Raw genomic sequence first — 27,561 nt, 5'->3', positions numbered from 1 at the left:
ACTACCGGTTTTGAAGAATAACTGTTGCTGTGCTGGACTGTTTTGCGATGTATAATCAACTATGTTTCGAACAAAAACCTCATCAAACTCCTAGGAATGTATGCTGATTTACCTGAACTGAAACTGCGTAATAGTGAGTAAATAGTGTGCGGCTCTATTAAAGACTGGAATTAATTTTAATAATACTGGATGTCAAGTGTCAAGACGTGAATTGTGGCCAAAAATCCATCGGACATAACCTGTTTCTACTCGCCTTTTGTCGACACCATTTGTGATCCATTGGATGGTATGGAAGTAATTTCTTTCGTTTCTGTTTCCGGATTATAGAGCCAGGAACATCGTGGATTACCATTATATGAAGTGAGTGATTTTCTCAATTTTATTAACTATGTTTCTAATTGATGTGCCGGGAATGGAAGATGTCCTGAAAAGTGAAAAAGCGCATAATATAAAATTATTACACAAAATAATATTTAACGATGTGGGCGACAGAAATAATCGAAAAAGGTTAAGACAATTTAGTGGTTTCTCTTTAGAAGAGAATAGTAAAGAACTTAATGAAAAACTCGAAAAAATCAAACAAGATTTTCAGGCTTATGAATTAATTTCCATTGCCAATGTTTTATGCATTGATAGCTCTGGCACACAAGATGACTTAGCAACCCGAATTGTTTCTTATCTGAATAATTTAGAATTGCTTAAAAATAATGTAATTTTAGAAGAAAGTGAAAACGAAAGTGATTTAGAGGGTGTGGATGGTGGGGATAAAAATGAAGTAGATGATAATGTTCGAGATGAAACGAAACTAAGAAACAATTCTGGTGCCACAGTGAGACAACTTCCTTCCCAATGTGCTAATGATAATATTCTTAGTACAATTGAAAACAAGTCGAATGTATTTCATAACTGTAGTATAAATGTTACTATTGAAGACATCAAATCTTTTGTTGCTCAATTTGATGGCCAAAGCCATGAAAATGTCAGTAGTTGGGTCGAAAGTTTTGAAGATGCAGCTACCATTCTTCAGTTAAATGATTTACAAAAACTGATTTTTGCTAAACGCCTGATGACAGGCAAAGCAAAACTATTTGTTCTTAATGAACCAAAGTTGAACTCATGGCAAGTTTTTAAGAATGCCATTCTTGATGAATTCCGGTCCAGCTGCAATTCGGCTGAACTGCATGAGTTATTATCAAAACAAAAAATGAAGAGCAATGAAACATTTGATGAGTATTTTTTAAATATGAAAAGAATTGCTAAAAATGGTCAAATTGAAGATGTTGCTTTAATACGATATGTTATAGATGGTATACCAGGCTCCGCGTTTAAAAAATCTTGCTTGTATGGGTCACAAACATTAACTGATTTTAAGAACAAATTGAAGCTTTATCAACAGATATGTGATGATGAAGAAAAGTCGCGAACGTCTAAAACAAAATTTGAAAGTAAACAAAAAATTGAATCTAGACATAAATATGACACAAAAAATTCTGTTAACCAAACAAAGCGTAACGTAACCGATAGTCGAGGAACAATTCCTGAAATTAAACGTAATACAACCTGTTTCAACTGCGGTGAAAGCGGTCATATTTCCAAGCAATGTGGTCATAAAGATAAGGGAGTCAAGTGTTTTAAATGTAAAGAATTTGGGCACCGAAGTTTCGAATGCTCAAATACGAATTCGAAACCAGAAGTATCAACCGTGAATATTGATGTAGTCTCGAAGTTGACCAAAGAAGTAAAAATTAATGATGTATATGCAACCGCGTTAATAGACACAGGAAGTCAAACTACTTTGTTATGTAGATCGATTTTTGATAAACTGAATATCGAAGGCCTCGTGCCCGTAAGTTCAACGCTGAGTGGGTTCGGTAAATGTCAAGTAAAACTTCTAGGTTTCTTTAAAGGTAATATTAAAATTAATGATTTCCAGTGTACTGCAGATATTTGTGTTGTAGACAACAATGTAATGACACATGAAGCCATTTTAGGCTTAAACGTAATATTAAAAGGTGAAATATTAATAAATGAAAATGGAGTTACCATAAAAAGTAAGTCACAGAGTGTAGAGAAAGTAAATATTGTATCTGTTTTACCTGTTGACCTAGCTAGTATCGAAGACGAAATAAACATTGCACCTAGCATTCCAAACTACTTTAAAGAGACTGTTCAAAAGTTAGTTTCGAACTATATGCCATGTAAGACCAAATCTACGGACATACAGTTAAAAATTTTCGTTAAAAATAACGAACCAGTATCGCATCAACCGCGTAGATTACCGTTTGCGGAAAAGAAAATTGTTGAAACCCAAATATCCGAATGGCTAAAGTCAGGAATTATAGAACAGAGTTCTTCGGAATATTCCAGCCCATTGGTCATCGTTAAAAAGAAAGACGGGACACCAAGAGTTTGCGTTGATTATCGTCGTTTAAACAAAGTTGTCGTAAAGGATAGATTTCCCCTTCCCCTGATTGAGGATATCCTAGACCGCCTTCAAGAAGCACGTATTTTCAGCACTATTGATCTCAAAAATGGCTTTTTTCACGTGGACGTCGAAAAGGAAAGTCGGAAGTACACATCATTTGTTACGCATGAAGGACAGTACCAGTTTTTGAAAGTGCCGTTTGGACTCTGTAACTCACCAGCTGTATTCCAGAGATTCATAAATACCATTTTCCGACCGTTAGTTAACGATGGCATCGTTTTGCCGTACATGGACGATATCATCATTTTGTCCGCCTCATACGAAGAGGGAATCGAGAGGCTGAGTCAAGTTTTAAATCTAGCGAGTGAATACGGATTGGAAATAAATTTTAAAAAATCCCAATTCTTAAAGAAACGAATTGACTTTTTAGGTCATGTCATAGAAGAGGGTCAAATTTTCCCATCCACCTTGAAGACGCAAGCTGTTATAAATTTCCCTGAACCATCTAATTTAAAACAGATCCAAAGTTTTCTTGGGCTGACAGGGTATTTCAGAAAATTTATTAATAAATACTCTATAATTGCCAAGCCACTTAGCGACCTGCTAAAAAAGGGTAATAAGTTCGAATTCGGTGAAGAACAAAAGATCGCATTCAATCGTTTGAAATCAGTGCTAGCTGAAAAGCCTGTACTTGCAATTTATAACCCTAATTATGAAACCGAACTACACACAGACGCCAGTATAGAAGAATATGGGGCGATTCTAATGCAGAAACCCCCAGGTGATAGCAGTTTTCACCCCACTTATTTTATGAGTAGGAAAACCTCTGATGCAGAGAAAAAGTACTCAAGTTACGAGTTGGAGGTCCTCGCGATCGTAGAAGCACTGAAAAGGTTCCGTGTTTACCTTTTGGGAATTTCATTTAAGATAGTGACGGACTGTTCAGCATTTCAACGGACGATGGAAAAAAGAGATTTAGCGACGCGTGTTGCTCGTTGGGCTCTGTTGTTACAAGAATTCGATTATGTTATAGAGCATCGTAAAGGTGTTAGAACGCCACATGTAGATGCTCTAAGTAGAGCTCCTGTAAACGTCTTATGTATTTCTGTTGAAAATATCTTACCTAAATTAAAACTTGCTCAAGAAAATGACACTGAAATAAAAACCATTAAGGAATTATTGAAAACCTCAAGTTATGAAAATTATTGTAATAGAAACGGCGTACTATACAAGTTTATTGACGGTAAAGAATTGATAGTCGTACCGGAAAGTATGCAGACTGAAATCATAAAAGATGCTCACGAGAAAGGGCACACCAGTATCAAACATACAGAGAAACACCTGGATGAATACTATTTCATTCCCAAACTTCGGCAGAAGATAGAAAACGTTATCGCGAATTGCGTTCATTGCATCTTAATAAATCGCAAAGCAGGCAAAAAGGAAGGATTTTTACATCCGCGATTCAAAGAGGACATTCCGTTGCATACCTATCATATCGATCACTTGGGTCCTCTGGAAAGTACCCATAAAAACTACAAGCACCTATTAGTAGTGGTCGACGCCTTTACTAAATTTACTTGGATTTATCCAACAAAATCTACGACCTCAGCCGAGGTGATAGCGAAGTTAGAGAATCAGAAGGCCATTTTTGGAAGCCCTTGTCAGATCATTTCTGATAGAGGAACGGCTTTCACATCCAGTGAGTTTTCTGACTACTGTGCTAAAGAAGATATTAAACATCATCTAATCACCACAGGCCTGCCGAGAGCAAATGGACAAGTCGAACGAATCAACCAAGTCATTATATCAGTATTACCGAAACTGTCCTTAAAAAAACCAACCGAATGGTATAAACACACACACGAAGTTCAGAGGACACTTAACTAAACATATCAAAGAAGCATTAACACCACTCCGTTCGAATTACTCTTCGGTACTAAAATGAACAGTAAGGGCACCGATCAGCTTAAAGAGCTGATAGAAAGTGAGTTTCAATCTCAATTCGAGTCTCAAAGAGAAGAATTACGAAAGCAAGCCAAGAGGCAAATTTTTTAAGTCCAACAGGAAAATAAAAAGACATATAATGCCAAAAGAAGACAAGCACAGCTGTACAAAGTTGGTGACTTAGTGGCAATCAAAAGGACTCAATTCGGACCACACTTAAAATTAAGAGCGAAGTATTTCGGACCTTATAAGATCAAGAAAGTTAAGGGTGGCAACACCTATGACGTAATAAAGGAAGGATGCCATGAGGGTCCCATATGCACCACCACATGTGCCGAATTCCTCAAGAAATGGACGGCGCTTTAAAATTTTTCACGAACACTTATTTCTGTTATGTATATTCTTGCTTGTTGCTTTGTTTTTTTTTTTTTTTTTTTTTTTTTTTTTTTGTATTTTGCAGTGTCCTGGAGGGCCAGTCCACCCTCGGATGGCCGAAATGTAGTGCCGATCGCTTGGAGCTGTGATGAAAACCAGATGCCATGACGTCATTCTCTCTACGAGCTCCGAAGGCGCCAAGCAAAAATTAGGGAAATTACCGTTTTGAGATGATAGACGATTGACGTGAAAGCAGAGACGCTGCTTCTGTTCGAAAAGAACTTTGACGAATCATTACTTGTTTAATTCTCTTAAATGTTAAATTTATGTAATAATCATTTGTCTAATTAAAATGTCTTTCGTTAATTAATTTGTTCATCGTTTAAAATCCCCACATATATATATATATTAAATCTTACAGACTTCCACATATTCTCTCTCGATTTTGTAGGCAATCAGACACTGGTATCTTTACTTCAGATATTTGGTGCTTTTGGTATCTGTAACCCTCTGGAATTTTTCCCATTTGTTTTGTTTAATATATTATTAGGAGAGGGGAATTGAGTTTTGTACATCATTTCTGGAATGTATGAATATTTTATGAAAAAACTTTTATTCAGAAGAAAAGAGTTCTATGTCTTATTGCCCTCAAAACTGCTAATAGTTTTATTCAAAAATTTGTGTCAAACTACAATTGCTTTTTATCTTTAGGCTTGGTTGAAAAAACCAAAACTTCTAAAGAATTTAGGATGAACTTCCTTCTAAATGCAATTATCAGATTACTTAAAAAAAAAAAAAAAAAAAAAAAACTTTTGTAGTAACACTTTTTTTTTAAAACTTTTGTATTAACACAAGTACTTTGGGGAATTTTAAGATTTATAATTGTAAAATATTATTATAAACATATATATTCCTACACACACATTTTAACTAGGTAGTTTTTCCAAAAATCAACCAATAAACCTGCTTGCAAAGGAAAAATATATATATTTAGAACTGGGGGGAAAACATACCAAAAATTGTAATATTCTTTATTAAAATTGGAAAAAAAAAATGTGCATGATTGCCAGGGTTTGGTGCGATTTGAAAGTCTGGTAACTTCTACTAAAGTGGTTATATAAGTAACTTCAAAATATATTAGTAACCACTTTCCCTTACAAATTTTTTTTGAAAAAATTCCAAAAAATCATCAATTTTTTTTATTTTAATATTAAAACAAAAAATATAGGTTTTAAGTTGAATTTTTAATTTTTTACAGGTGTCAAAGCATTTAGTTTTAATATTAGTTCTTACTATCCAGAGTTATCTCGGGCAAATAAAAAAAAAATTAAATATTAGTCGTTGTATGATAGTTTTTGAAACAAGGGACAACACAAAGTGATACCTGACATTATATACACTAGTTTCTGATCTCTTTTCTTACTGGCTTACCTCTGGAATCTCTTTTACAGGAGCACAGAGAACACTGTCTCACTGAATTTGTTTTTAATAGCAGGAATAACATCTGGAAAATGCCTTGAGGTTATAATCACTATTTGAAAAATAATTACTTTAGCTGCCTTGCATCATCACAATTATTATTTTTTTTTTCAACGCAACTATCATTCTATATACATTACTAATCCAGAAGTCGATGTATACTAGACAATAGGGAAAAGAGGTGACCAGTCCCACCAAAAGAACCACGGAACCAACAAAACTTGGCAAACTGCCAATTAAAGCTGAATATTTCCTTTCATTTCCTCCAGGCCGAGTAAAATCGTGATAAAACAAATCGCACTGACAAATTCTTTTCTCGGGATAATAATTAACTCCAATATATACAAATTCGAGATAACTCAGATAATCAGGCAAGCAGTTAAAGAAAGCTGGTTAACAAAACTAAATTGGTGAGTGAAGGTGGGTAAAGGAAAGAGCCAGTAAGAAACAATGGTATTACCAAATTTGAATCTTCATAGGAATATAACAGTTAATTACTAAATACTATTCCCTTTTAACAAAAATCAGTAAAATATTACAAGTTTTAATATATAACTGATGTCTGCTTATATACACATTAAAAATAAACATTTTTAACAATTGAAGAAGAATTATTATTTAGTCAAATATAGGAAAACACATAACAGCTACCCTGTTTTAATAAAATCTTGTCTTATAGAAATAGACATTTTTTGCCAACTGAAAATTAACATACTTTTTTTTTTATTTATGTTTGATATTACAAAAATACATCGCTGAATACATTAACAGTTAAACATTAACTTAATGCTTTATTCAGCAGTATAGATAAATGCAAACAAAAATTAATTTTATCTGGCCTTAACATATTTGCAGCAAATGCCATTTTATACATTGAGTGTCATAAATAAAATAAGTTTCTAATGCCCTATGATAGATTCATTGTAAAACTGTTATGTAATTTTTGTGTATAGCATAGCCTGCATTAAAAATAATGATTATGATGAAGTTCTGTAGTAATATAGATGAACCCAGAATAAGAAAATAAATAAAAACAAATATTATTCATCAGAAGTGTATCTTTTGCTGCTGCAATAAATATAAATAGGAAAGGAATTTGTGAAAAATACAAGAAATTAAGGTACTTTTCCATTTTGCCGGCACAAGCGATAAAGTCGCCAAAAATGGTACAACCGATGCCAAACGGAATATTCTTGCTGGTAACCTTTTACGCCTCATTTTCAAAACAAGTTGCAGCCATTTCTTATCAGATTGATTGTTTCTTTCAATATTGGCATACAATTACATAGAATTTTTACCAGATAGTTTAATTTTGTGCCCTAAGGCCATTCGCGGTAATTAAGTCCATTAGGATGCAATCACACTGCTCACCTGAAGGTGAAAATACAGAAAAAAAAAAAGTCAAAGGAATTCATCAATTCTAATGAGAATGCACTAGCGAAGTAAAGCATTGCAGTTTTACATAATTTCTAAGGTATTTGTACGAATTGAAATAATTCTTGCATTTAAACTTGTACTTCATATTAAGATTTAACTTGAAATTATTGTAGGTAATTACTGAGAGAATTAGATTTTTGTAGCGCAGTTTACGTGAGATGAGATCACTTGGGGTCACATAGTATGAAATGGCAAATCAGGATGTTGTATCATGAAAGCATAGTAAATTCTTAAATTAATGTCTTTTTACATAATTTAAACGATATTAAAATGTTTGTGCCTTCAAAATAAAAAAATTCTTAGGACTAATATTTGTTGAAATTTTTTTCAATGTATACTGTATGTTGTCGCCAATAAAGTCTGCTTGGCGAGATTTGCGCCGACGAAACAGAAAAGTACCAAAATTAAATTTACCAACTCACGAAAAGAAAGCAAAAGCAATTTTTTTATTTCGCAACAATAAAAAAAAACTCTTGATAATTTGAATTATTAAGAGTAATGACAATCGGAAAAAAATGGATTTTGACATGCTTTAAACATAGGCAAGCAGCTACAAAGATATTCAGAATTCATGTTTTTCATTTCAATCTACAATGAATTTTCCTGATCATATTTTGAAATTTTAGATAATGAAGCAAATATCTTTAATAATTCATTTCTACAATTGGAACTGTTCCAAGGGGATGGGTTAAGGAAATCAATATAACTGCAGGCAACAGGAAAGTGGTGTATGTCCTAGCCAAATAAAGCATTTTAAAAATCATGGCAGCATGAAAATTAAAATATGTATAACTAATGTAATATTCAAGAAATATTCACAATTATTAGTACAGTTGGATTAACAATTAAGCAAAATAAAAACATACTTGGCCTATCAAAGGGTACCGCAAACAGGTGTTTAGGAACTAATGGAAAGAGAACACCACTAAACCTTCTCATTGCCAGTTTTACCGTAGAATCTATGGTATAGTTAATTCAAGAACAAGACAGAAAGAAAGGAGGAAAACACAGGCCTTACAGTAAATGTATGTGGAGACAAGGGCTTCTAACCATCTTAATCTGGCCCTGATTATAGGTGTCATAAGGTATCTTTTGGAATTATAATAGATGTGGTTTTCTTTGCATATTTTGTTTTGCCTTTGGATTTCCACTTATAATTAGCAAATAAAAGTTTTGATGTAGGTATTATATACATAAGTAAATTTTAACTTTCATTAACATTTACATACATGTAAACAGCTAAAAACATTTCTAGGCATACAAAATCCATGAAGCCAAAATATATATAGGATTACTATTTTGCTAACAAGGTCCTTGAGCTTCTATATATTTTCTTGTTCTTTCAATTCAATTTTGGAAGGCAGCATGCTCCGCTTTTTGTCATTACTCTTGAGTTTCTCTGTGAAAATTTTTATTCTATGAAAATGTGTTCCAAAGCATGATATTTTTATTCTCAGCAACAGAAAATTTCACATAGGGAAAAATCAAAAGACTAGAATAAAGAGGAAAAATAATTTTTTGTCCCTTTAGGTAGTCTTTTGTTTAGGAAACAGTGTGTGTTGACACACTAGCATGGCACAGAAGCAAACCTTGTGTGCCATTCTTTTGCAACTTCTCACACCTTTTCTCTCATACTTTAGAAAGATAAACTGCCACATATCAGTCAGAGTTATTATTCACTTGTTTAAGAATACTAAAGCAACATAACCAGAATATACGAAAAATATAACTTTCCAACATTTCATCAACAAGCTTTTGTTTGGAGGTTCCCCCATCAAGGACTGTCTCTTTGCCTTCAATTCAAACTAATACATTCATGTTTCACCATGAATGATGATATCCCAGATATTTCCCCCTGTAATATTTTTAATTTTTGTATGAAATGCTACCATCAACATATTTCCCCTACTTTTTTGACAATTAATGACAGATTTATTAAGCAAAACAATTACTAAAGCTCTTCATAGAGAATACCATAAAAGTTTCCTCATGCATAAATGCAATACTATACAAGTTTATGCATAAAAAGCTGGTAATATCCTTGTGTACGAATCACAATCTTCTGAAACAGATGTTCCCAAATTTTTTTTTTCATTTGATTCCACAACAGAAGTGTTATTTCTTTGAGTTTACAATGTTTGTTCTTCCAGTCTATGAATTATCTTGAAGAGCTCTTTTTTGATGATTGAATTCATCAAACCAATTAAAAACTTCCACATAAGAAGAAGCTATGTCAAGCAAAGTTGATGACATGCTGTAAAAGCCATCCTCAGCTTTCAAACCTTTACTAGAATCATAATAAATCACTGTTGGTAAGTCTGTTTGTTTTCTGTCTAAGTTCCATAGCATACTTTGAAATAATAGTGACACTAGTCACTTCCACTAAGCATAATATGAAAAGAAAGGGCTGTTATAATTTGCTGTCATTGCATGATAATCAAGGTAAATCATTACTTAAGAGATCTGGGAGAATTAAATTTAAGTAAAATTGGAAGGGAAACATGCCATTCTAAAACTCTAAATTAGATAAAACAGCAACCTTATTCTGGCATAGATTCTGAACAAAACTCTATTGATTTCATGAGCAATCAGACATAATCACAAGCAAAAAGAATTCTGCAAGAGGGAAAGCAGCCATGACTGTATATATATCACAAAGTCCTTAATGCTTTTAGAATTATAATATCTTATTTTACATTTTGATGCCATTTTTCTCGGCAGATAGCCCTATATTCATGTATGCTTTGCTCCCCCATTACATTTGACTACTCCCTCATTTGAAGAATTTTGTTGCTTTTGATGAAGAGTATCTTAGCTTGATTACACTTGAAACTGCGATTACACTTTACGAAAATCTATGCCAAAATATAGTTGCTGTTCTACCTAATTTAAGTCAAATTTAAATGTCCAGAAAGTTTTTGAAAAACCTCTTCATAAGTCAATAGAATACTGTTCACATTTTTAAAATTTCATTGATATATTTGTAATATCATAAAAGAGAAATTTATTTTAAATGACATGCAGTACCTAATATTTCAGCACTGATATTTTTTTTAATTAATTACTTGAAATTGTATTAATAGTTTAACAGACAAAATTTCATAATTTGCTTTTAATGCATTTTTTTTTTCGAGTTTCTTTCAAGCTTTGATCTTTTTTCAACTTATTTTAAAACAAAACTCACACATAAATTAACTTACTCCAAGCCATAATCCAACTTTATTTGTAGGAGGAACTTTAGCTTTTAAATACAAATCATCACATACCATAAACTGTGAATCAATTGTCTCTTCTGCATCCTAATTGGAGAAGAGAAAAATGTAAAACTGACTTATATCACATGAAAAATGTTAAAAAAAAAAAATATCTGAAAAAATATTCTATTAAACTATCTGCTACGGTTCAATATTAGTTATTCAAAAAGTCAATAAATATGAAAGAAAATATAAATCAAAATAACTGGAGTAATGAGAGACATACAATTAGAAAATTCTGCTGGAATGAAAATTTTAACACTTAAAACTTAGAAAAATGTGCAGTAATACCAATTAAAAGGTGATGCATCTTTAATGTTCAAGTTCATGAGCTTCTCTTATATTATTGTGATTATTTAAGACTTAGAAAAACAGAATTTAGTTTCAGTTCAAAGAATACATAATTTTGAAATAAGGTGGGGGGGGGGAGAATTTTTTACTGCAGTACTAAAGTGAAATGGATAAAGGCACTTATGATAATATTTCTATAAAAATTCAGTATATGGTGATATATAAAAAGACAGAACACAGTGGCTTTTAATGACTTATAAAATCAAATTTTTACACTCAAATACAAATTCCCTGTACAATGAAGAACAAGAAAAATTACACAAATTTTAAAACACACATACTAAAAATATCTGATGTGAACACCATACGACTTTTTTATACGACCTATTAAAATTATACACATTTTTACTGCACTTCATTTAAACTTATTTCCTCATATTATTCTAACTCGAATAACTGATCCCTCAAGGTAAGACATCAAGGAAAATTACATAAAAAATTTTAAATTTTGAAATTAAATATCCCAGTCAATTTTTGTCATATGGGAATCAAACTTTTAAAATTAAATTGTCAAAAAATCAATCTTGTAAAATCAAAAATAACTTGATTAAAAAATGTGTATATTTTCTTATAACAAGTATAAAACTTTCCCAAATATAAGAACTGGGAGACTGTCTTAAAAGTTATATTTTGTTCTTTGTTGAAAATATTTTTTTTAGGAATAAATTTTTAATAATTTCTTTTTTCATCACATATTGTTGAAAAACTTACAACACTATATGACGATACTGTTATAATTTTTACCTGTAAACTAACAAATTAATTTTCATTTTTCTCCTCTTAATGTAAAATAATCTATATATTTTAACTACAATCAGTTTTAAGAAGAGACAAGAAAATAAATTTGATCAATACTTATTTTATGAACCACTTGTGAAACATATGGGCACAGGTTAACTCATTCTTGAAATTTGTTGTTATTGTACCTAATTTCACTTGACTGACCAAACCAGAACAAGTCCACTCATTTTATAGTGGCAAGGAGTGCAAGAATGTATGTATCACTGGTATGAGTCTTGAGCACAGCATCATACAATAGAATGATTTTGTCCAGTTCTGCCCCAATTTTGAAGGACAGCACCCTGAAGGATGGGTCTGTGGATCTTCCACCCCTTTTCACTATCATCAAACCATTCGACAGGGCTTTCTATACCTTTTCCATCAGCTTGTCATATATTTTGAGTGCCCTATATGAATATTAGTTTTGGCTTGTCAATTCTCTGAAGATTTGCACCAGGTCATCTCATAAATAATGCTTTACAAACAGGAATGTATTTAAACATGCGATTGTCATAAACATATATATACCACCAAGCAAAAACATTTCATACAGATAAATTTGGGCTTGCAAGCATGTAGCAAAAATAATTTATCATACAGTGTAATGGGAGCACAAGAATAAATAATTCTCTTTACAAAATTTGCATTTGAAGCTTGCAAAATTTTACTAATTGGAAAAAATACAATTTTCAACAGGCACTTGAAACAAACCTACAAGATTTTTTTCAAATAAGCTAACTGAATTCTTTAGGATTGGATTGGATTGGATTATTCGATTATGGCAAAGCACACGAGGGCTATCTGCCTAAAGGGAGGGATGCCTTCGTGGAGGACTTTCTAAGGGAAACTGGCTCGTATACACGTTACACATGGGGAAAACCACGAAAACGCCCATGCAGCCAGCCCGTTCGCGGGATTCAAACCACGGACCGAACTACCAGTGTTCAGCATCTTTACCACTCGGCCACTGGTGGGCCTCTGAATTCTTTAGGAATAGCATAAAAAAACTTATTGTGTTGGAGGAATGCTATTCATTCAGAAGGAGAATACATAGTGGATTAAATTAGTATTTATTTACCTTATTATTTATTCAAAATCTACTTAAAAATTAACACTATTAATGATATAACTTTATATTGTGTCACTTGCACCATGCAATACAATATTCTTTAACATCAAATACCTAATGAGTTTTAGCAGTATTATTGTGTTAAATATCTGTTATTTGTCCTGTCAAAATATCAAATTCTATTAACTGCATTTTCATTCAAAATGCAGAATAAATATTGTGTTTGGGAAGAATACAATTTTCATGTGCGATCTACTGAAGGCATTTACCAATACAGTCCCCAAACTATCATTATTTAATTCATTTTATTTAAATCTGTTATAGAAGCCCATTTTACTTTAACTACAAATTATTTCTATACAATGCGGATACATTATCAGAACAGCTTAATAAAGGCTCTTCTGACATCTTAATTATAGAAACTAAATCGCTCCTACCAAATATTTTTACATTGGTTAAAAATACAGTGTAGCCTTACATAGAATTTAATTGATACAGTACTGTCTATTGCTATTATTTTTTACGATACTTCTAAATTGCAAATACTATGTATTTCTGCATATAAGGAAAGATATGTTTATACATTTTTTGCTATTGAAATTTAATTTAAGGTTGGGTTTCAAAATGACTTCTAAATATTTTGATCCCAAAAATTAATAACTGAAAATAATGTTTTTAAAAAATTTAATACTACCATACATAAGTTAACTTTTTCAATATCAACAGCTGACTCAGAATTTTCTAACAAATTCTCAAGGTCTCTCTTCTGAATGAATAGCATTCCTCCAACACAATAAGTTTTTTTATGCTATTCCTAAAGAATTCTGAGGCCCACCAGCGGCTGAGCGGTAAAGACTCTGAACACTGGTAGTTCGGTCCGTGATTCGAATCCCGCGAACGGGCTGGCTGCATGGGCGTTTTCGTGGCTGACTCAGAATTTTCTAGCAAATTCTCAAGGTCTCTCTCTGTTACAGGCAAGTAACAAACAAATAAATGATGGTGTTTAGTTACAGGCAAATGAACAACATCATACTCCATCTTTCTATTAATATCATTGTCTTTCAGTTTGTAGGTAATATAATCACTTCTGATCACAACATTATTGATGAAACATATTTTAAATGGTCAGAAGACAGTTCCTGGACTTTTTTTTTTTTTTAAATAGCATTCATCTTCCACTTGTCTTCTAGATGACTAATTAGTCCAGCTTTTGGCGACATATAGACACTGATTTCAAATTCGGCTTACCAAAAGGTTTTAATTTTGTCTAAAGTTTTACAACAGACACAGCTTGTACATGAATCAGCTTATATTTGGAAATAGATAACAATATTTTAAGTATTATTTCCTACTTTTGACGTTATATACAGTGAGGAAATAGGCCTAATGTACTTTGCCATATTCAAATAATCTAACTTAATCTGTAGTTACTTATGCTCACTTGTCTAACAGTAACATCAGCCCAAGTTCACGAAATTCTTCATGGCAAGGAGCACAAGATAAGCCTGTCGTTAGCAAAAGTCTTGAGCACAGCGCAATTAACTCAGTTCCACCCCCACTTTTGATGAACAGCACCCCAGGGGGACGGGTCTGAAGGTCTTCCACCAAACCACACAAGAGGACTTTCGGCTCACTGCATATTTAGAGTGCCACCATGCTGCACCAACACTATTTACATTTACAAACATCTATGCCTTCTCCGGGATTCGAGCTATGGCCCTTCGGCATGGCAGTCAGCACTATACTGGTTGGGCGGCTCAACTTAATCTCTACCATGGATAAGCATGCTCTTTTTACAACAAAGTAGTTTAAAAAAATTTTTTAAGAAAATCATTAACATATCCATATTAGATAATGAACACAAATTATCTCTTTATTAACAAAATAACAAACTTATAAAAATAACATAAATAAAATATATAATAAAATACTATTAAAAACAGAACAGCAAAAGAAAATTATTACATTTTAATAAGAAATCTCGCATTGCTTCTTTGCAACCAACTGTCTATAACTATAGAAACAGCAATTTGCATGCATCTTTCCAATCGTATGTCATTTAGCTTCGATCAGTTGTAACTTTTAATTATCTTCATTGTGGAAAATATTTTGCTCACAAGTGTAAGTACTTCTCAAAAGTGTCATGATTTGCATTGCATATGTAACTAATCGAGGAAATTTTTCGTAAATCAAGTAATTTTGATAAAATATTTTGATATCCACATTCTGAAATTTATTTCTCAAAATCAGTGTTATTTTGTAAATCTATCTAGAGATTATCTATTTGGATGCTGAGTGATATCAATAAGAAAGGCAAAAACACACATATATTCTTTATCACCAACTTAGGAAAAGAAATATTCTTTTATTTCCACAGACAACTGAATTTCGTTTTTCAAGTTATATACTCTTTTTAGCATAGCATTTCTCACCAAAGTACTTTACTCTACTGATAAGAGAGTATACTAGATTTCATGAAGAAAGCTTAGATGCTGACTTGCGATTAATCAGATTCTTATTAGCTAAAACACACATAACGAAAAATAAAGTGATTTTTATGCTTTGTCAATTGATAGAATTTGATTTAAACCATCCACTCTTTTCTAAGCATGCTAACCTTAACACCACCGCTTATTGAGCCTTAAGCTTGAACAGGCCACACAAAAAAATTCAGCCGAGCCATGGGTTGCTTACCTGTGCTATATATAGTGAATACTCTTGTACCAATCATTTCTCTAAGATAATCCCATTAGATATTTTTCAGAGTAAAAATATATGTCAGTATTAAATATTGCCCCCCCTTAAGATGACCCAACTAAAAATTACTAATATTGTTCAGAATAAAAATATATGTCAGCATTAAATATTACCCCCCTCCCAAGATGACCACTTCAGCGCAATACAAAAATATTCAAAATCATTAGCAGCTGTCTTATAGGAGGTTCCTAGTACAGAGTAAAACAAAATAAACTGATATTATGAAAAAACACAAACTTACTTGTTTTACCTTTAATAACTTTAGCATATCCAAAGATGTTTTAATATCAGGGATCTGCCTCTTTAAACTATAAATATATTAATAAATCTATGAAAACAAAGAAATGCTATACAAATAGTAAAGAATTAATGCACTTGTACAAAATTTAAAAAAAAAAAAAGTTTTTGATCTTAATGTTGTTAGGAGTATTTTTTAAAATTTTAATGAAAACAGTTACACAAGAATATTTTTAATATATGCATATTACTGTACTTGCACAACAAAATATATTGATACTATGAAACATACTTGGAAGAATTTATAAAGGACAACTTATTACAGTAGTCAGAAATATGCAGAAATTAAGTAATGAGTCAGTTTACACACATTTAATTAAAAATCAACTCACATAACAAATGTTGCATTAACATGATCTTGATTCTTGATGACTAAAATAAATTACTACGTTCCTTAATAACAAGCTAGATTTTAGAGCTAAAAGTAAAATTAGGCAAAAGTTACCTGCATTATATTAGATTAGCAATGAAAACTTAAAATATTTATGTAAAGGAAGATTTCAAAATCTTACATATTCACAGTAAACTTTGAAAACAAACTTAATATTGTTACGAAATGTACAAGATTACGGTAAGATGGCTTCCCCGCAAAGAAGTTTTAGGGTTGCCATATTTGGTGAGAAATCGCCCATTTGGCGAAAAAATTGGCGATATACCATGGACGGTTGGAGAACCTTCTGGAACGAATTCTTACCGGTTTAGTCCAGAATGTTCTCGAACACAAGCCGAAAGCTATATAAAACCTGCTGGTCCACAGTCAGTTAGTGTGCGTCTCTCATCGAGTGAGTGTGTCTCGTCTAGCGAGTCAATCCCTACGAAGGCGAGCGCGTTGACAGCCGGCCAGCGAGTGCCAAGTGGGTCGTCGAGTGCATCGAAAGAGTCTTGTAGAGTATCGCAGTTAGTGCATCATCGAGAGAGCGTGTTGAGCTACGGAAACGACTGAACCGAAGAGTCAGGAGCTGTGCTCTGTGTGTCGTCAAGTGCATCGTGAGTTGTAGCGTGGAGAGTCTCGAGAGTACGTGGAGTTCCGAGAACGACCAAGCAGAGTCGGGAGCTGTACTCCAGAAAGCAGAGTCGGGTGCTTTGCAGGAAGCTGTCTCCACCGTTATTGCCTGACAGTGTGAAGGCTGTGTCGCTGATTGTTGCAGCGTGTTTATAGTAGATCTTCGACAACTGTAAAAGTGTTTTGGAGCTGTCCTGACAATACTGATAAATAAAGTGTTTCGATATTTCATCAAGTGTCGTCGTTATTCACTCCAAATCTACAAACGTTAAGGAAGAAAATAACGTAACAACTGGTGTCAGAAAGATAGGAAAAACATAACAATATGCTTTATTACATAAGTAAAAACAATAAATAAAACAGTAATAAGCAAATTAAAATAATATGGAAAAAAGTAAGGATATGTATTCCGCACATTATTTTATAAAATACTATAAAAGTTTACGCGTCGTTTTCACTTTTATTTATTTATTTTTTGTTTTGTTTTTTGTTACGTGATTATGGTGAAACTAATATTCTGAGCTTTCTGCTAATACTTCTATATATTTATGGCTTTGAACTCCATATGCTCTGAAATCATAATCATAAACACTCACTCTACATATTTTCTCTGCATGATTTCATTCTTCATTTCCCATTTTGATTTCATTAGATGGTATAATTTTATTAATGATATTTTTTTTTACTTTATTGCATTTTTACTTGTTTTATTTATCATGTTAAAAAAAATTTGTTAGGTGCATTAACTGCATATAGTTTTAAGCAATAATGATGTCATGACCAATATTAAAGAGGATATACGTTATTAAAGAAAATTTTAATTATTTCATGTAAATAAATTAATAACAGCAACAAAAAATAAAATAAAATAAAGGCACATAAACTACAACAGCACCCAATCAAAAAATAAAAGAATGGCATATATAACCAATTTAAAAATCCATTCCAAGAAATTTCTTTTGTTAACTATGTTTCATAAGCTAATAAATATTTTTTTCAAATGAAAGTATGTTGGAGTCATTATGAGTATTTTTATACTTAGAACACGAACAGATGTTAAAAAAAAAAATCTCATGCAGCACTATTTGTTACGATTTGTCTACAAATTATTTTTACCCAGTCATGTTGACTCTATCACTAAGAATTTTGCACAGAGTTTTATAAGCATGCATCAAAAAGTTTCCAGATCAGCTCTCCTGACGAAAAGTACATTATTACTTAACCGGCCTACAATTCATTTTGCATAAGTAAGTCCATAACCTTTTGAGATTCATGTTGGATCTTGTAACAAGTGAGATTGTGAACATGATGGATAGATTATCCATAGCACATTCATGGAGAACTTCATATAGTGTGATGCTACAGTCACATAATTTTATAAAATACTACAAAAGTTTGCGTGTCGTTTTCACTTTTACTCTTTTTTTGTTTGTTTGTTTTTTGTTACGTGATTATAGTGAAACTAATATTCTGAGCTTTCTGCTAATACTTCTATATATTTATGGCTTTGAACTCCATATGCTCTGAATTCATAATCATAAACACTCACTCTACATATTTTCTCTACATGATTTCATTCTTCATTTGCCATTTTGATTTCATTAGATGGTATAATTTTATTAATGATATACAGTCAAAAGTCGTTAATTCGGACACCCATAATCCGGACCTCAAAGCTACAAACTTTCTGCGCATGCGTCGCTTTCACGCATGCGCACAGGCGTTTACGAGAGCGCGTAAGAACCTTACGGCTGCGAATATGTTTGTGCGCATGCGCGTTTAATGTGTAACAGAGTTATATGCTAAGCCAAAGTTATCTAATTCAGTTAATGTTGCTGATTGCGTTGTTCCTTAATCTTCGAATTGGATCCGGCTTATTATTTTTTGCACTGTTAGAGCAATTTTATAAAAGTAAGCTTGAACTTTCGATTATGTCAAAGAGAATTCCCGATATATATTTACTACAAAGCGAAAGTATGTTTTGAAATCCGAAATCTGTTTATCAATTTCACGCTGCTCTGCGGCAGAGGGGGGGGGGGCAGAAACGTCATTATTAGATTATGATAGATTAGAAAGATTATGTCAAATAGAATTTCCGATATATAAGAGGGCTATCCAGAAAGTAGATTACGTTTTGGAATAAAAAAATAAACAAAGTATAGGAAACAAATTTTATTATATACAGATGAAAGCCACACTCAAATACTACTTTTCTACATAGTCACCATACAAATTAAGGCATTTATCGTAGCGATGTACGAGCTTGGAAATTCCTTCGTCGAAAAATTCGGCCGCCTGCGCCTTCAACCACTTCGTTACCTCTTCTTGCCTTCCATCTTGCACAAAACTTGTGGTAACCAAGCTTTTCGCTGATGATTTCGTGCAACAAACTTCACGAAATTTGTGGAAAACTCAAAGAAAGTTCCGTTATTGTGAAATTTCGATTTTCACGCACTTTAGCATCGACTTTTTCGAGAAGTTCGGCGGTCACTATGCTGGGTCTCCCACTTCGATCTTCGTCGTGAACATTGGTTCGGCCATTTTGAAATCTTATGACCCACTGACGCACTCCACCTTCAGTGATAATGTTGTCCCCATACACTTCACGAAGCTGCCGATAGATTTCTATCGGTTTACAGTTTTTTGCAGTCAGAAACCTTATTACTGAGCGCACCTCGCAGGATTTTCAATTAACGCAGACATTTCAAACCGTCACAGTATCTGAACGGAGCACAGCACGAACCTCTCACTAGCACGGCTAGATGCAGACTGAGCTGCGCAACGCTCTGACCCCAAGATGGCCGCGCTAGCCCCGCCCCTAGCGGACACAGACGGAAACGTAATCTACTTCCTGGATGGCCCTCGTATTTACTAATATGTAATTTGTATCTACAAAGCGAAAGTATGTTTTGAAATCCGAAATCTGTTTCTCAATTTCACACCGCGGATTGGAAGTTCATCTGTCAGCACTATCCTTATCTTCAGGGCAGATGTTTTTATTTTATTTGGTTTATAATTCCGTACTAAGTGTAGTATCATATCAAATATTAAATCATATCAAAGACGGAGTATTTCATCTCGATATACTTCGTCTTTGATATGATTTAAATCAAGTTCCTCGTCATTATAATTCGCTTCCGATAGTGAAGAAAGTGACCCAGAGGTTATTGAAAATGAAAACATTTCGATTGACAAATTAGTCGGTATTCTCAACACAATAGGACTTGAACAGCGGAACTTTGTAACTAAACAAGAAATTATGTCTGTTTAGTAAAATTAAAGAGAAAGTATTATCACATGAAACGAAGCAACTTACATTGAAAGAAATGTTTAATAAAGTAAACAAATAAATATTAAGCTTTTTCTTTTTGTAAATTTTGATACCCTTTAGATCATAATTGTTCTTTATTTCATAAATTATGGTTTCATATTTTTAATTTTGTAATTTCTGCATGCCATCTTACGAGATTTAAACTGATGATCTATTATCCGGAAAAATCGATAATCCGGAATCGCCGAAGTCCCGACGAGTCCGGGTTAACGACTTTTGACTGTATTTTTTTTACTTTATTGCATTTTTATTTGTTTTATTTATCATGCTAAAAAAAATTGTTAGGTGCATTAACTGCATTAATCCGGACTCGTTGGGACTTCGGCGATTCCGCATTATCGGTTTTTCCGGATTATAGATCATCAATTTTAATCTGGTAAGATGGCATGCAGAAATTATAAAATTAGAAATATGAAACCTTAATTTATGAAAAAAGAGCAATTATGATCTAAAGGGTATCAAAATTTACAAAAAAAAAAAAAGGCTTAATATTTATTTGTTTACTTTATTAAACATTTCTTTCAACGCTCGCATGCGTAAAGCATACATTACGCATAGTCGAAATTAGAAAATTGCAGCCAGAAAACCATTTGATGTGTATTCATGATATTTATAATGATGAGGAATTTGATTTAACTCATATCAAAGATGGAGTACTTCGAGATGAAATACTACATTTAGTACAGAATTATAAGCCGAATAAAATAAAAACATCTGCCCTGAAGATAAGGATAGTGCTGACAGATCAACTTCCAGTTCATTGTGCGCCGCGACGTTTCCCCCCCCCTCCCCTGCAGAGCAGCGTGAAATTGATAAACAGATTTCGGAATGGTTAGAGAAACAAAGGATATGCCTTTATCCATTTTTTGCAATTCCACTTTTTGTTTGATGGACATCGAAACATGCTTTCGCTTTGTAGATCCTTTGGCAGCTCCAGAATTGAAAATTCTTTTTGACATAACCAAAAGTTCAAGCTTACTTTTATAAAATTGCTCTAACAGTCTGCAAAAAATAATAAGCTGGAACCAATTAGAAGATTAAGGAACAATGCAATCTGCAACATTAACTGAAACAGATAATTAGATAATTTTAGCTTAGTTTATACTGTTCGTTATACATTAAACATGCATGCGCAGAAAGTTTGTAGATTTGAGGTCAGGATTATAGATCATTCCAGATTATAGACATCCGGATTAAAGACTTTTGACTGTATAGTCCCTTCTGCTCAGAGCTCAGCAGTCTGGAGACAAACCTGGCAACAGCATGTTAAATTTCAGCCACAGGATTGCTTGCACCAACCCACATGACAGAACAACAATGTTTACAATAGTGCTGACTGTCCTCTGATAATCCCAAAGTTCCCAATTCATTCCACAGTTTCAGAGATAATGCTCATGAAAGATTTTCTAGTCACTCACTGGATTCAAGGGATGTTCTTTAGCCTTTGAAACATATGTGCCACTCAAAACTCAAAATACTGTTTTGACATGTCTAAAAATGAGTCACTGATCACAGTTTCTTGTTCAAAGAAAAATGGGCCGTGCACTTTCTTGCAGAGCAGGAAAAATGCACAAAACTCGCACTGCATTGGAACCAAAGATCTAGACACAGAGCACACAGAAAGCCTTTTCCTCTTGTGCCGTCTTCCTGCTGCACAGTAAGCATGACAAGTAAACAGCAGGTAGCACATGAAAAACATGGACAGTTGCAAATGCTTACAGTGTAGGTTTTTAGATGCATTAGGTAATACAATGACTTATTATTAATTTTTAAAAATGCACCATTCAGTTACAAACACCATGTATACACACCGTTTAAATACATTCTGTGGCCGGGTGTACCACATACGACATTTTAGAAAGAGCATTTAATTAGTACTTTTTGTTGCCATTAGATGGTTGATATCTCTGTAATAGCGAAATTTCTCAAAAGGTAAAGTATGTTGACCTTCATTCTTTTGAAGCTTTTTTAATTTTTTATTTTGTTTTGGAATGAGAGCTAGATTAGTGGGTGTTGCCTCTTTAACTGGTCGGGTAATGTAAACAAATGCTCATGGTTCGGAGTTTCTTTTTTTTCTCCGATATAGCGACGTAGATGTTCTATCATTTTAGAAGTTATATTTATTCCTTTTAAATTTTTTCTAAATTTTAGAAAGTTGGTAGTTAAGATGTAAGATGCATATTAGTCAGTAGCTAAGATGAAAGCTAGAAGTTAAGATGCATATTTTATACCATTTAAGAAAATATTTTTTATACCTAAATGGCAAAACGAAAACAGTATTTAACAGAAGAAGAGTATACATGAATGATAAATGAGTCTTTTACTGACCCTGATGACAGAGACAATATTTTTGCAGAATTGGGAAGTCATAGTTATAGCGATTCTAATATGGATATACTTATTCTTTTATACATATATTTACTTAAGTAAGTCAAAAATTATGTATACTTTTTTTAATGGAAGAAATTTTAAATAATTTTAATTTTTGTTATAATTTTTGTGTTGTGTTAAATAAAATCTGTGGTTATTTAGATATTTTTTCCATATATATTTGTTTAAGATAAATGAAAAATTATATTACTTATACAATTGATTATTTTATTAAAATTTTTAAATATAATGATAAATTTTAAAGTAATTCTGTTAACTACCTGAGAGACTCTCTCATAACGTACCAAAAAATTGGAATAAATGGGCCAGAAATTTAATTTATTTTTTCGAACCAGAAATTTTATTAAATACTTATTTAAACATTATTTTAAATATTTAATTTAATTTTTTAAAATTAAATTAAATTTATTTACTTATGCAAAATTGTTCCAAAGTTAGTCTCAGCAGTGCAAATTACCCACCCCCAGAAAACAGTGTATATTGTTAGCACGCCATTGCGAGAATGTGGTTCTGCAACTGAGGTGCCCGTTGCAACACCTGGCCCTCCCTCATTTGTGACTGTCACATATTATCATCATCATACAGCACTTATTTTCTCTAACTTTATTTGACACTGCAGTTAAAGACAACCCTCAGCTATGTTCTTTTCATGAAGCAAAACATAATAAATAGAAATAAATGCAAATATGGTACTTGACCATTTGCTGCAGCTGTTGTTACCTTGGTTAAGAGGCAGGCTGAACAGAAGAATAAAACCCTGAAGTGCCTATTAAAATTTAATACACTACAGAGCAATTCATGAGTTAGCATGGCAATGCCTTTTGTCACACTGCATTATCAAAACTGAGAGTCATTATAGTTCCAACTTCAATCTTGTCCTGTCATTTATTAGTGTGTTAGAGAGCTAATCTGGGAATATTTTTTATATATCACTAAGCTGAATCTGATAACTAACCTTAAACCATATGAAAGCAGGATGTGTTCAAAAACAAACTTTAAATATTATTATATTGTTTGAACAAGGCAAGAAAATGGGATGCATACTTTTCTATACAAAATATTAAATAAAAATATGTTTACGTTCTCTTTTTTCTGAAAAGATTCATCTCCATGAATTTATATTTGCTATGCTGTTCATCCAGCTTCCTTAATACTAATTCAGCATTTTCTTGATTTTCTTCCTGCCTCATGAAACTTTCCACATCTTCCTAAAATGCAAAAATATTACATACACAAATCATATTTGCATATACATCAGCACTACCATTATCACAACTTAAAATAAAATTGCTAAAAATATCAGTACTTAATTTTACTAATTTTAAAATTTAAATTCAGCATCTGAAAATTTCTCATAAATTAGACCTTTCTTAGTTAAATAAATTTTTCATTTGTATAACAATTTTCAATAAAAAATTAACCCACCCCCCATTTAAAAAGCACATTTTCTGAATCGAAATCTGGTTTTCTTTTTTTAAACAATGGGCTTCAAGTATCAGAAATGCTAAGTTGTATACCAGAATTCTTTAAGAACCAAAAATTGTAGCCATCTTGCTGTATATATTGGTATTAAAAAGTAATTCAAATACTAACTTTCGTAAGTCATTAAAACTAATAGATATGCATAAGTCAGTGGTGACAACTGAAATTCGATAACTTAAGAGAATGGGTGTTAAGTCTGCCAGTTACATGTGGCACCTGCTTTAACAAGGTAGTTCCTTCTCATTAAGGCCACCTTTTTGTAAATGTCACAAAGAATATCAATAAATCACCAATGCAAATATTCAAATGGTTAGCAATTTTAACAGTAAGTATTTATAGTTCTCTGATTACAAGAATAGCTCCAAATAATTTGCGTTATTGTATTTTCTGTTTTTCGTACAAATGTTACCAATTCCCTGTACTTATGCATTAACCCACTGACAATGAAACTCATGCAAAGCAATGTGGTTTAATGCCAATTGTGGATAAGCATGTTGTAACAACACACCCATAACATTTCCATTTTTGTTTGCTGTAATCCGATTGATTATCAGTATGCCACCTTTTGCTTTTATGGATATAAATTAAGTTATCCCCAACCACTCCCCTCATTTTGGAAGAAAAAAAAACATTAATTTGAAACCTGCCTTCTACAGAACAGTAAGCAGTGGATTATTTCAAAATTATGTGATTCTACCATTTAAAAAAAAAAAAAAAATATTAATGAACATGACATGATCAGCTGATGTGACCAACAAAACAATAATAGATTGGAACAATTACCTTCAGAAAATTTAGGTTGATAGCATTCTAAATAGAACTTTCGATTGGATAGCTTAGCAAATAGTAGAAATCTACAAAAGCCCTTCTTTTTATGAAACGCAAACACAAAGAGGGTTAAGTATTAACTGCATATTAAATTAAAAAAATCTTAATTTCTTGATTATTCTGCAGGAACGATTGACACAACTCTGTGTCGGGATCTCCACCAACTTTCATGATCACTGGGGCATGTTTCAAATACCCATGTCTTGGCAACATTCTCTGCCATGTTGGATAGTGCTATAATGCACCAAATCTAGGGATTACTGCCCGGGGGCTCATGATGCTGAAGTCGGCTTCCCAAGTTCTAAGAAGGGAAAAGTGATGACCGTAAAAATGTCTTAAGACAAATTTTGTGCTCCTACTGAAAGTGCAAACAATTCGTTTGCAAGGAAGCTTACAAATTAAAAATTTAACTTCATTTAAAAAAAACACTAATGAAGCTAAAGTCACCTTTCAAAGTTAAAAAACCTGCTCATACAAGAAATGTTAAACGATTATGGTGCTAGGTAGTGGATAAACATCAAACATGCATGGTTCGCCATCAGCATGAATTTTACCTTGCAGAGTTCATGTATTGAAAATGGCTCTGATGCTATATTAAAATCAACCATGAAAATGTGACTACTGCAAAAAGCATGTAAGAAGTAAATATGAAATCTTTGTTAAATCCTGGCATCAATTTGGCATTAAAGAAATGGGAAGGGGGACATAATAATAAAGAAATATCAACAAGTACTTAAATTTTAATTAATAAATAAAATTAATATGCTGTACCTAAGACTAAATCTAAATTTAGGTCAGACTGATGGCAAACTGATGATAATGGCAAACTAGTTTCATAGCAATCCTTTTGCATCTAAAATTAAGATATGATAAAAAAGTTCAATGCAAATAGCATTATCCAAAGCAATCATGTTAACAAATTATAACACTCAAGACCAAGATAAAGAAATTCAAGCAAATAACCTTATCGAAAGCAATTTTACTGACCAGTTATAACACTTGAAATAAATCTTAAAATTGTCTTACTTACATATTCTTTTATAACACCATTTCACAAAAAAATATATATGCCCCCAGAAGAAACCAAGCCACAATCACGAAACTCGGTAGGAATGTCGTCTGGTAAGAGATATGTACATGATTTAAATTTTGACGCCAATGAGATCAGGGTAAGTGATCAGGGTGAGATGTGCAGCTGAGAGAGTTTAAAAGCATGATTATTTATGCCATAGGGGTATTCAAATGAATCTGTCAACTTGAATGGATGGTATTGTTGTTGGCATTGGAGCAGTCGCAATAGTACACTTTGCCTTACTTTAATAAAGACTAGGACTCAAATAAACATAATATTTATTTCATAACATAAATAAAAATAAACTAAGCTGCAACAGTAGCCTTTACATTAAAAACCAAGAGAAAAGAAAACCAGCGAACTCCCTCATGTTCACGATTTCCGCGTATGTAAACACAACATTGGACAATTTGCTGGTACTATATCATCAGCCAATCAGCGGCAACCACGTTAGTTTAGCCGAATGACCTCTGATCTAATTTCCATGAGGAAAACTAAAAACAGAACATAATGTCAACAGTTTAATGCTGACGTTCATTTAGACACCTACCACTTACCCCACATCATAGGTAGCGTCAACTGGATTTTTGCAGAACTTGGGCAAGCTGGAGTGTGACCAACTGGAGGTGTGTGATCTTCAGCGATGAAACCCGATTCAGTCTCAGTGCTGATGACCAACGTTCACACAAACAAACATCAACTTGACTCGATGCCATGTCATGTTCTGGGTTGTATAGCTGCCAGAGGTGGCAGTACTTACTACTTACTGATTTGTAACCCTTTTCGTGGCATAACTTCTTACGACCTTTTGTTCTGAATTTGTAATCATTTGTTTATCTTCTCATACACTACATACAAATTATTTATTATTATTTTGGGAACTACTCTTATATGCGGCCTCAGGTAGGCAAATGCAGTGACAAATTTCTCGCCAACTTCACGCCGTCATATTACTACCTAAATTTTTTGTCTACATTTCGAACTTTTAGCCTAAAATGTCTGCAAAAACGTGATTTTTGCACATGCAAAAAACAAGCTTTAAACACACAATTTAAGCTAAAAATTCGAAACAAAAAATTTAGATAGTAAAAACATAAAGTTCCTAACCAAAAATATTCAACAAGAATCCATATACACAGTGATATGTTTTAACTTAAAAAAAAAAAAAAAAAATCACAGAATTACACAATCTATGCAGCGAAGGAATCTACGAACTATGTATACCTAGCTTAAATAAATTAACATAACAACAATAAATTTAAAAGAATACCATATACACGGCT

General features: G+C 32.7%; 1 protein-coding gene across 1 annotated transcript in view; it reads right to left on the bottom strand.

Moving 5' to 3' along the window:
• The window catches only part of LOC118203016 (prefoldin subunit 3-like), a 53,859-nt gene that overhangs the window by 15,236 nt on the left and 11,062 nt on the right, over nt 1-27,561 (bottom strand). The window contains exons 2-4 of the mRNA XM_035375259.2: nt 23,977-24,104; nt 16,116-16,182; nt 10,864-10,962 (exon numbers count right to left, since the gene is read on the bottom strand). Coding sequence (XP_035231150.1) covers nt 10,864-10,962; nt 16,116-16,182; nt 23,977-24,104 — 294 coding nt within the window. The remainder of the gene's footprint in view (nt 1-10,863; nt 10,963-16,115; nt 16,183-23,976; nt 24,105-27,561) is intronic.

This window comes from Stegodyphus dumicola, chromosome 9, assembly GCF_044657685.1.
Source record: "Stegodyphus dumicola isolate Sdum_Otavi_A_Nest chromosome 9, ASM4465768v1".
In the NCBI taxonomy this organism is placed as follows: domain Eukaryota; kingdom Metazoa; phylum Arthropoda; class Arachnida; order Araneae; family Eresidae; genus Stegodyphus; species Stegodyphus dumicola.
Note: the sequence above shows the minus strand (reverse complement) of the source record. Positions and strands in the feature narration are given on the sequence as shown.